Genomic DNA, 12,046 nt, shown 5'->3' on the forward strand with positions numbered 1-12,046 from the left:
CATTAAGTGAAGCCCCACTTGTGGCCATGGTTGCATTCCATTTTGATTTTTACAAAGGAGGGGGGAAGGTGAACAATCAATTCCTTCAAAGATCAAACAATTGTGAGCTTATATCTGGATGTTCCAATAAGTAATGGCAATAAGCGCAAAAGTTGAGTATGAAGCTCTAACATGGAGATTGGATAACAAAAATAGGATCCACGTATGAAAGTATGAGCAGCTGAACCAGATAGCTTGGGAATTGGGATAAAGGATTAAAGGGTAGTGGAGCAATGCATTGTTTGTTGATTCGGAAGTATGAGTCATCTTGGGCAGCAAATATCAAATTGACAACGTTAACCTTGCTTGGAGATCCAAACCCTAACCTAACTTGAAGTCAAGTTGGGCTCATTTTTCAACCTAACAATGATTTCACATGCAATCCCATCCGATAGAAAATGGGATCTAGTCCCAACAACTGGTCCCAATAACCATTGTAGTTATATATTAGGAACATCCTGTCGTGGAGGATAAGGGAGATATTTCAAATGCACGGCTGCAAAGCTGATGGAACTATGTATTGGGACCATTTGTTGGGATGTGATTTGAATTCATCTAATGGTCCTTTTTTCCTTTTTAATATTTATAGTAGAATGGCCTGTGCAATGCACGATATACTTAAACCATGTATAGGCTATCATTCAAATGATCATAAATCTTTATTGAATTATAACATATAGATAAAATCACAAACAAATCATAAATCTAAATTGGAAAAATGAACCAGAGACATAACAAGGCAGGAATAGATGAACTAACCCATGCATGTCACACTAAATTTTAACAAGGTCTCCAGTTTTTCTAGTGATTGCATGGAGTATCTGGATTTTCTAGTCCTCATCATAGACTTCAAGAAGCCCATCAATGTGACAAATGGTCTCAATAATTATGTGGAAATTTAGATAGATAAATGTGTAGGTTATCATTCAAGAGATCAGAAATCTTTATTGAATTATAATATATTGATAAAATTAGATGTACAAATAGATTGCCCAAGCAGAGAACCATGGAAATTTGTTCTATAGTCTTATGGGTTTTTTAATCAGTTTCCACACAGCCAAAAATTATGCTTTTTTTTTTGAGAAAACCCTTAGTGTAGGTTAAACGATATTGAAAAAAACATTACAAGGCAAAAAAATATGAACTGATCCATGCATGCCATACAAAATTTTAACAAGGTCTTTAGTTTTTTCTAATGATTGCATGGGAGTATCTGCATTTTTTGGTCCTCATCACAAACTTGAAAAAGCTTATGGACAAAGTAATTCCCAAAAGGATCCATCATGAACTCAACAATGTGAGCAATGATTTCAATAAGGGGCAACCATGTTAATCCTTTCCTATGAGATTTGTGATGCCAGGGAATGAACCCTTGGGAGTTCTAACCATGTAATTAATTGGAAGGATGACACATTTAGAAATGATGGATGGTATTGGTAGTCACTATTCACGAATTTACCATGGTTTAGTGCTATTGTTCATAAGTTTTATTGGATTATATTTAATTATTTTTCAATTCATAGAATGGTAATATGTTATGAACTTGATCCATAAAAAAATATTCTTATTAGCCAATATATATAAGAAACTGACAATATAATAAGGGATTTTTTGATAGGAAACCAAAATTGGTTGATTCATCTCGGCATTGCTCATCCTCTCACTGTCGTCGAACCAAAACCAAAAGAACACTTTGCACTTCATCCCTGCCAAGTGTCGAAAAATACAAAGATTTTTCTACTGGTCCAATTTAATATTTGAATGTTTGGGAAAATAACAAAAGATAGACCAGGCATGTTGAAAAGGAATTAATGCTTGTTTAAAATGAGGGCATGTGAGGGGCGTATTCAAAAAGGGCAATATTAAAAATATAAAATCAGGATGTTTTGACAATTTTAAACATTTTAAGAGAATAAATCCTAGAAATATGAGATCAGGGTGTCATTTTTATAAATGGGTTAAGATAAGATGTATTTTTAACATAAAGTCATACATTTATGGTTTTCTACTTAACAATATTATGTATTTGAGTAATTCATAACATTTTGTCCTAAATTAAAATGTATTTTTAAAAGATGACGTTCTCTCGAATATTTAAAGTTGAATGTCCTATTGTCATTTAAGCTGAGAGTTGGCGTAAGTTGTACTTTTCCCATTCTTTTTTACCCCCCGAGTCCCGATTAATAACCGATGCACCTCTCAGGCTCTCTTCCGTAGTCACAGGCTCACAGCTACAAGAGGCTGGCCGAGACTTCTCCTCCGAAGTCAGAAGTGTACCCCAAATGGCGGCAACTCCGTTAAGCTCGTCTTCTTCATGCACAAGCACAAACCCTGGCTTCGATTGTGTTTCCAAAACCCTAAAAGACTCGTTTCTCACCAAGAAACCTTCAATCATTCGATTGCCGAAGGAGAAAAGCCAGATTAGTTGCGAGCTTAGAGGTTTCGGAGACCATCGGAGATGGAACACAGATTACGGGTCTCAAATCGATCATCTTAACATCATTCAGAGCTCTTCTGCTCTTCCAATGGCCGCGAATGCTGCACTAGATTCGCTTCCAAAGAATTCGAAGAAGGTCTGCCTTTTCTACTGCGCAGAGACAAAGGCTCTCGCCGAGAGAGTTGCTGCGGAATCAGACGCGATTGAGCTCCGAAGCATCACGTGGAGGTGGGTTCTTCTGGTCGCATTCACGAGGAACACTTCCAAACTGTTTCATGTTCTTGCATTTCTTTGTTTGGATAAATTTTCACCTTCTTACATCTGATTGGCGAGCTTGTGAAGTTTACATTAAAATACAGGTTAGATAATATAAGGGGGTGGAGCCAAATTAAAAAAAAAGGTGGGATATTTTGTAGTTAAGCGGTATTCATGGCTACAATTATAATACACCGTTGTTTTGGCTTCCATTCGTGCATTTACCTGTCTCAAATTGAGCAATTGTCCCCCCCTCCCCCAATGTCGGTTAAACTATATATACGAAGATAGGTCTAATTTTATATTGTATATTTATTTTTTTTCTCAGTTTACTGGGATTGACAACTTATCAGGTGGAATTTGATGGTTCTGGTTTCCATGGACATGAACATGGGTCCTGTGAAATTTTAATCATGTTGTTATGGTATGCTCTAGTTACATGTTCTTGCGATGGACACAAGTCTGAGGAGGTTGTCAGCCAAGAATGTGATAATACTTAGACGAGAATACCTGGACAGTTTTTACCTATCAAAAGAAAAAACCCGGACAGTTATGTTTGAACATATTCTAAAAACTTACTAGCTGACAATTATCTTTCCATATGCCAAACTTTAATGAAGCTTAAATATAGGGAATCAGTAGGGGTGGCAACGAGCCGAGATTTTCACGAGCTATTCGAGCTCGACTCGGTTTAAATTGAGCTTCGAGCCAAGCTCAAGCCTAATAAAGCTCGGCTCGTGAGCCTCGCAAGCCTAATCGAGCTTCTACATACATACATACATACATACATATAGTATTTATATATTTATATATAATAATAATAACTAATTATTATAATTATTAATTTTTAAATATCAAATAAAAAATAATTTTTTACTTTTTAAAGCATTTCTCATAGTCGAGCTCGAGCTTATGAGCTTTTGACTCGATCTGAACTCGAGCTCAAGTCTTTAGCTCGAACCGAGCTCGAGCCTCATACTGTCTTGGCAAACCGAGCTTGAATAGCTAGCTATTTGGCTTGGCTCAGCTCGAATCCACCCCTAGGAATCCGGGTCCTCTGGAAGTAGGAGGAGGAGGATGGCTGTTGCAAGTCTTTTAGACATTAAAGTCTTGGAGGAAGCAGGTGCTTATTCTCTTGTACAATTCCAAATCTTTCATTCACTTACTGGTAACCTGAAAGGCAAATTTTCATTAATTTCTATAAGTTCAAGCTCTATCATTTTGACTCTAGGGAACAAACCCCTATGGAGTTTTTTTTTTTTTTTTAATTTTCTTATGCCCATATTGTTGGATGCCCCCTTGTCATGTCTTCTGGGGGCTAACCATATTCTTGTACTTTGCCATTGTTTCCTTACTAAGCCTTTGGGATATTATTCTCTAACCAAAGCTATAGAGTTAAGCCTTGGTTTTATGCCCATTTCTGACATATTTTATGCAATCTACTGCTTTAGGACATTTGAAGATGGATTCCCCAACTTATTCATTACAAATGCTCATGGCATACGTGGCCAGCATGTAGCCTTTTTGGCATCATTCAGTTCCCCAGGGGTAATTTTTGAGCAACTCTCTGTTATATATGCATTGCCGAAGCTCTTTGTCTCATCATTTACACTTGTCCTCCCCTTTTTTCCCACTGGTACTTCTGAGCGTATGGAGGAGGAAGGAGATGTTGCAACAGCATTCACTCTTGCAAGGATCTTGTCAAATATACCAATTTCAAGGGGTGGACCCACTAGTCTAGTGATTTTTGACATTCATGCCTTGCAGGTTTGTGCCAATTCTTAGAATATAGTACAATATATTGTTTCTTTCTGTATGCAGGGAGCCCTTAAGGACCCTCTTCATAACCAGTCAATAATTGTCTCCTGTTTGATGAATAGTTTCAATTGGCAATTTCATCAATCAAGATGGCTGTAGAGGGGCAGGGAGTCCTGAAATAAAGAGATCTAGTCATTTAGATGAAGTGTCCAGTCAGTCTTTTAACCTTATATATAAGTTCCTTTGAACAATTATCTATAAACATCAGGGTATATCAATTATAAACCTTTGAACAAACTTTATTCTTCAAAATATAATTTGATATCAGCAGTAATTATTTTGTAAACTATCAGGGCCCTGGTTGTATTATCCAGTAACATGCAGGGTTTCTTGTTTTGGCCTCCCTGTCTATGCCATATTTCAAAATTGACACCTTTCTTATCTATTTGTGTTTCAGGAAAGATTCTACTTTGGTGATAATATCTTACCATACTTTGAGAGTGGAGTACCTTTGCTTAAGAATAGGCTCCAACAGCTCCCTGATTCTGACAATGTAAGATTGATTCTTTTTCTAATATTTATATATATATATATACTTTAAGGATAGTAAAACAGCTTTCCCATCTCCTCATTTGTTGCTCTGCATCTGCATAATGTCAACAATATAATGGACAGGAAATCCTAAAAGAAAAGGAAGCTGCATGGGCGCCCATACAAATATATGGAAAATGGCATGCAGCATCCATGGCATTTTTTCTCTTCTGGTGTTAGCTCAAAGATAATTTTCCATGCAAGCCAGCATATTTTTGTGGCCAATTGATTTGGAAATGCAGTTGTGAAAGCCCTAATTTATTGGACCAAGCAAAAGCATGCAGGGTGGGTTTCTATGTGAATGATGCCATTATTATAGCCATTTTATAACAGTTAAAGTTTTTTCTTCTTTTGACCGAAAGTTATTGCTTCTGGAGTTTTTTCTCTTGCAGCTAGTATTTATTTCTATTGATTACCACCTTCAAACCCATCTTCTCCTGCTTGTCAGCTTGAGATTTTATCGTTGCACCAAGCAATGGCCATTTGATAACTTTTCTTTGATTGCCTTTTCAAACTTTTGGGTTAATGGGGACATTGATGATAATGTGATAATTGCTTATTCATTCTAATTCATGACACCTGTGTCACATTTGTTGTTTTTAGATATCCATTGCTTTTCCTGATGATGGTGCATGGAAGCGCTTCCATAGGCAGTTGCAGCATTTCCCAACGGTAATGTGCCTAACATGGATAATCTACTTTTAGATGGCAATGATGGACACAAAAATGAGTCGCACATCAGAATAGCTATGCACACTAATGACATAAACTTACCAGTCATAGGAGTGGCAGAAAGTAAAGGAGGAAAGAATCTATATATTCCTATGCTGCTCCTCTGGTCTAATTTGCCCAATTTCAATCTGACCTGGTTTTCACTGTTTATGGACTTTCTCAACTGAAATGTGTACATACATTTTTGTGTGTACACAGGCATGAAAACACAGAGTGGCCTGAGTTTTTTCTAACTGGCTAGACAGTCAATAGAATGTTTGTCACCCAAGGGAAAAATGGCTCAACTATATGGACATTTTTTGTGTGTTGCTGCAAAAGGTTTTCGTCTAGACATCCCATGCCCATGTGTTTCAACGATGCCCTTATGGCTCTGCCCAGCTCAGTAATTCCTAATTGATGTATCATTTCTATTGTGATTGTTAGTTATCTCATGTATCTTTTCACTTGTATAATCTGTTACAAAATTCAAAATTCAGATTGTCTGCAATAAAGTTCGTGAAGACGACCAACGAATTGTACGCCTTAAAGAGGGAGATCCCAGAGGCCGTCATGTTGTAATTGTTGATGATCTGGTCCAATCTGGTGGTACTCTGATTGAATGTCAGGCAAGTCCATCCTAATTGATCTTTTACTCTATTTTAGTCATTTTCCATCCATTGGGGTGAACATGTGTATTGCATCAACCAAATACATTATTAAAGGACATTAATACCAGTATTAAGTGAGCTTGTGCTGTTCGTCACAATTTTTGTTTCTTTACCTGCATGATAACACATACCAAGTCTGCAGGCTTGCTGCTAGGGCTGCAACTTGGATGGGCTCAGTTTGAGCATTTGCCAAATTTTGAATGGGCCCAGACCTAATGCTATGTAAATTCTTCTAGTCGGATACCTGATTTGCACTCCTACTTTGCTGCCCTTCTTGATAAGCTCAACCCCACGGAAATGCTTAGTGGTATCTAATATAGTTTTTTGGATTACCATTTACCAGAAAAAAGCTCATCCTCTAATGCACCAAATGCTGATATGTTCCCATTGTATGTGTTCAGATATGTGGCTTTGAATTTCAGCTGTTATTGGTAGGGTATTGTACAAGTTGAGTTGATCTGAGCTTTTTTCCCAACTCAGCTTGGGCTCACAAAGTAACTTTTGCACTTTGGATTCTATGCCTCTTTGTGCCACATAATTTTTTTTTTTATTATTATTTTTTTTAGTTTTCAGTTTACCTCTTATCTGTTGGCAAGCTGAGAGATAATATTCCATTTGAATTTCTTTAAGGCTATGCTTGGTTCGAAGGAAAAGGTAGGGAAACCTATACAAGGTTTGTAAAGGTTTCCCTACCTTTCCCTTCCTTTCTCTCTCTACTTTTTCCTTTAAACCAAACACAGCCTAAGAATAAAACCAAAAACACAAAAGTACCCACTCATCTTTTCAAAACATGACTAGACTGAAACCTGTAAAAAGCCCTCTCTTGAACTCCAACCACCCTCTTCCCACCATGACTCCAATGGAACTTTTGGCTTTGAAAGATGAATGGAGAGAGGAGATCTCCATTTCAACAAAATGTATCGTACCCCAAACCAGCATTGCTCTTTGAGACCAAATCTGCCTTATATTTCCTTCTTTTTTATTTTTTTTTTCATGTTGGCTTGTTAGAGTGAATTAATTCATGGTGTATCCAATGCTTTATTTTTAGTTTTCAATAAATACAACTCTGTAAAAGAAAAAGGAAATGTTCTGTTATAAATTCTTGGTCTTTTGGGGTTTTTAAGAACTGGGGTTGATATTCTGGTAGAATCAATGCAAGCCCATTGAGATGATCTCGTAGTTTGGAGATTGTGTAACACAGAACATTTAAAAGCTGACAAAATCATAAAAGAGAAACTGACGCCTTAGATTACAATTGATGTTGCTGGACCCACAGTACCTCATTCCAATTCCTTCCCATCCCCGCTAGGCTATCTGCCAAGCTGTTAGAAGACCTTGATATCCAGCTGAACGAGCAATTGAGATTGGCTGCCTATGTCATGGCTTCTCTTAACTGGCTGAACGAGCAGTGGAACATTATACATAGGAGAACCCTATCCACCAACTTCTTTTGCAGTCAATATAAAACATTTCAACATACCATACATAGAGATTCAAAAAGAAAATAATCATAGGCTGGGACACCCCCAAGTCCTTGGTTTCCATTTTAAAATGATAATTTGACCTTTACAGGGCTTCAAGCAGATTATCAATTACCACCAATTAAATAGGGAATACCTAGAGTACTATTTGGTTTGCAATACACAAATTTATCATCTAATCCCTTCAATATAACTGTTATTTAATTTGAAATTTTAAATTACACTGCCATTTATTTCAGAAAATGCTGGCTGCACATGGAGCATCCAAAATCAGTGCATATGTGACACATGGAATTTTCCCTAATAGGTCCTGGGAACGGTTCCAACACGATAGTGGAGGTATGTATGCATTCGTTATGCTTTAGTTTGATTAGTGATGACCAAATCTAGAACTATTGTCAGTGTTGTTATAACTTTCGGTTATTAATTTACATGTTCCTTGTTTGTGGTAATTAGATCTAGATATGGACCTTTTTAGATGCCCTACCAACATGTCATCAGTGGATCTTTTAATCAGACCATCTTTAGTTTAGAATTTAAACTGGGTACACATTCATTCATTCATTTGAACTGATCTGGAAGTAGAATGCTGGATGGTAATTCTTGTTCCAGATGGAAGGTTCATATTTCATACTAACGTTAAATGTTCTAGTTGCCTATTTCTGAGACATTTCATTTTATTTTCGTTCTTTATTAATTATTCTTATATAAGTTCTTGTGCTTCTCAGGGTCCCCAGATAATGGACTGGCCTACTTTTGGATCACAGACTCCTGCCCTTTGACAGTGAAGGAAGTTAAAAACAGACGCCCCTTTGAAGTGCTTAGTCTTGCTGGCTCCATAGCAGCCGCCCTTAAGATATAACATAGTCTATGTTCGGAGAAGTTCTATTTATCTACCTACTCTTTTTTTCCCCTTCGATTTGCAAGTTTTGATGGCATTTGGAGAGTCTCAGAATTTTGGACTAGTTGCGGCTTAAATGCATTTGTATCATTGCCTATATCGACAGAAAATAATATCAATCCTTGTTCCAACTTCAATTACTGATCCCATTCTGGGTATTCTTTCTCCTATTCTACTGTGAACTGAAACCCTTGGCGCCCCCTTTCGTAACCCACCCACCCAAGATAAATTCTTTCGAGTTCCGCCGGCGGACACCGATGGCCATACAAATGGCGAGAAGGTAAGTATTCTGTAATGGAGGGAAGCGTCGCTGGTTTTCTTGGCGCCCCCTAACTACTATTCTTACTTCCCTTCCAGCGGTAGCGTCGCTGGTTTTCTCAGCGAAATGCTTAGCATCGGATTTAATGTCATTGGGTTCAACTGGATGTCGTCGCCGGCGGCCACAGAGCTGGTTAAGCTCCCCAAGCCTTTCCTCTTCTCTGGAAACGGTGGTGGTGTGCTACAAGGGGCTACCTGCGAAGCCATCCTTTGCACGCTCACGAGAGCCAGAGATAGGATGGTGAACAGAATTGGTAGGGAGAACATAGGGAAGTTGGTGGTTTATGGATCAGATCAGACCCATTGTGCACTCCAGAAAGCTGCCTAGATTGCAGGGATCTTTCCAAACAACTTCCGTGCCGTTGCAACGAGTAAGGCCACCTCATTCGGGCTGGCCCTCGAGTCTCTTCGGTCTGCAATTCAAGCAGATATACAAGCTGGGCTCATCCCATTATTCCTCTATCGACAGTCGTCAATCCAATTGCTCCTCTATGCGCAATGACCAAAGAGTATGGAGTTTGGGTTCACATCGATATAGCATACGCCGGAAGTGCATGCATATGTCCTAAGTTCAGACACTTCATCGATGGGGTAGAGGATGCCGACTCGTTCAGTTTCAATGCACACAAGTGGTTCTTCACCACTCTCGATTGCTGCTACCTTTGGGTCAAGGACCCTAGCGCCCTTGTTAAGGCCCTGTCAACCAGTCGTTGATTCCGAGCAAGTGATAGACTACAAAGACTGGCAAATAGCCCTCAGTCATCGATTCCGAGCCATGAATCTCTGGATGGTGCTTCGGAGCTGTGGTGTGGCCAACCTAAGAAATTTCCTTCGAACCCACGTGAAAATGGCTAAGCACTTCGAAGAGAAGGTAACCATGGACAAGAGGTTTAAGATTGTGGTGCCGAGGAATTTCGCCATGGTATGCTTCCGGCTGCTACTGCCGCCGGTGAAGGATCATGAGGATGACACGCTCAGGCAATTGTCGGAGTTGGAACATGCAAACGAGATCAACTGTAAGTTGCTGGAGTCAATCAACTTGGCTGGGCGCATATACATGATGCATGCGGTGGTTGGGGGTGTTTACATGATCAGGTTTGCTGTTGGTGCAAGCCTTATGGAGGACCGCCATGTGAACTTGGCAGGGAAGGTAGTGCAGGAACATGCAGAGGCCATTCTCAAAGCGTGCTGATTAAGGTGGCGACCTGCGACCACCACTCCGTATTCGTGGAGTTGAGGGTTTAAGTCGAACTTACGAAAATAAAGAATAAGACCCAGGAAAAAAAAATAAAAGAAATTAATCACTTGGGTTCATTAATTTTGTTTGTATTCATCATCTGTAATTTTTTCTTAAATTTCTTTTGTATCTATTAAATCATCTACATTGAATTGTTTCTACTATGAAATTATCAAATTATTATTGATTTTACAACAATGATTCTTAATTCTCTCTCTATCTCTCCCCCTTTGTATGGCCGTCGGCGTCGGTCGACGGAACTCGAAAGAGTTTATCTCCAGTGGGTGGGTTACGAAAGGGGGCACCAAGGATTTCGGTTCACAGTAGAATAGGAGAAAGAATACCCACAATGGGAGAAGAAACCCTTTTGGGCGAGAAGGAATTAACAGATGTGATACAAACAACGTGAAATAGAGACCGCACGAGTCATGACACGCATTGCGTCTATCCAAATCCACTTTAAACCAATCCAATCCGCCCAATTCCATTAATTTTATATTTATGTACTTAAAACAAAAAACTCCCTTTCCACAAATAAGTTGGTCATAGCTTGGTGGTAGTAGTAGTTGCTATTTACACAAGTGGTGAAGGTTTAAATCACATTACATGCATGTTATTTTTACACAAGCGGCGAAGTCATTTGACTATAATAGTAGTTGTTATTTACACAAGTAGTGAAGGTTCAAATCACATTACATGCATATTATTTTTACACAAGTGGCAAAGCCATTTGACTATTTCGGGTTTTGGGTTTGACCAAACCACTTGGGTTCAAACCGATCAGGCCAACTTGAACTATCTAATTGGATTGTCTTCGAGCTAATCACATCAAGGGTGGTTGAACCATTTAGATATAGATCAATCTGATCAGACCAGACCAGACCGGATCAGTCAATGGCGGATTGACTTGGACCGGCCCATATCAGGTTTGTGACCGAATTAACTTGCCCGAAGCGGGTCAAGAGAAGTAAATCAGACCGGTCTAGATTTGAGTCGGGTTGTGCGGATACGGTCCGGACGATCCAAACCGGGCAAAGTAAGCGGGGTAGATTTTTGGTCAGGACGAACCATCGCGCACATGCCTATTTCGGATTCGGGTCGATTGGATCGGCCTATCCTTGGTCGGGTTCGGATTGGGATTGTCGACCCAAACGAACTGAATCGAGATGATCAGGCCTGTTCATATTTAAACCAAATTTATCTGCTTCGGACTCGGGTCGATTTGGATTTATGTCGATTTGGGTGAAGTGTGTTGATTCAAGACAAAACTAATTTTAGTCAATAATTAATAGAAAATTAATACATTAATTATAAATTATTTCATTCAAATGAAGAAAATTAAAAAAAAGGCTAAAGAATTAATACTTGTATCTTTAGTGGTTAACCCAATGGTTATCCACAACTCAACCCAACCCAACCTATGTAAATTGACCCAATGGGTGATCAATCCATTTCCAACCCGCCAAGTAAATAGGCGGGTTGGGTGAAAAACTGCCACCCCTACTTGTCATTCAAGTGGTTGAATGCAATGTTTTAAAAACCGAATGGGAGGTTGATCCATTTTGCTTTTGGGTCTGGGTCACTGGTTTTTTTGGTAGAGGGGTCATTGGTTTGACCGTTCGGGTTGAACAGGTCAGACCATGCCATGTC

At 38.9% G+C, this 12,046-nt stretch overlaps 1 protein-coding gene and 1 pseudogene across 1 annotated transcript; both read left to right on the forward strand.

Annotated features, from left to right (window-relative positions):
* The first annotated feature begins 2,191 nt into the window (after positions 1-2,191).
* On the forward strand, positions 2,192-10,594 carry LOC104593116 (ribose-phosphate pyrophosphokinase 4). The gene is made up of 7 exons (XM_010252811.3): positions 2,192-2,704; positions 4,183-4,498; positions 4,947-5,042; positions 5,684-5,752; positions 6,289-6,417; positions 8,180-8,279; positions 8,669-10,594. The coding sequence occupies exons 1-7, from the start codon at positions 2,322-2,324 to the stop codon at positions 8,800-8,802; spliced, it is 1,227 nt and encodes a 408-aa protein (XP_010251113.1). The 5' UTR covers positions 2,192-2,321; the 3' UTR covers positions 8,803-10,594.
* LOC104593300 (tyrosine decarboxylase-like) lies at positions 9,227-10,594 on the forward strand (annotated as a pseudogene).
* Positions 10,595-12,046: the final 1,452 nt, after the last annotated feature.

This window comes from Nelumbo nucifera, chromosome 3 (assembly GCF_055504915.1).
Source record: "Nelumbo nucifera cultivar China Antique chromosome 3, China Antique-T2T, whole genome shotgun sequence".
Lineage (NCBI taxonomy): Eukaryota > Viridiplantae > Streptophyta > Magnoliopsida > Proteales > Nelumbonaceae > Nelumbo > Nelumbo nucifera.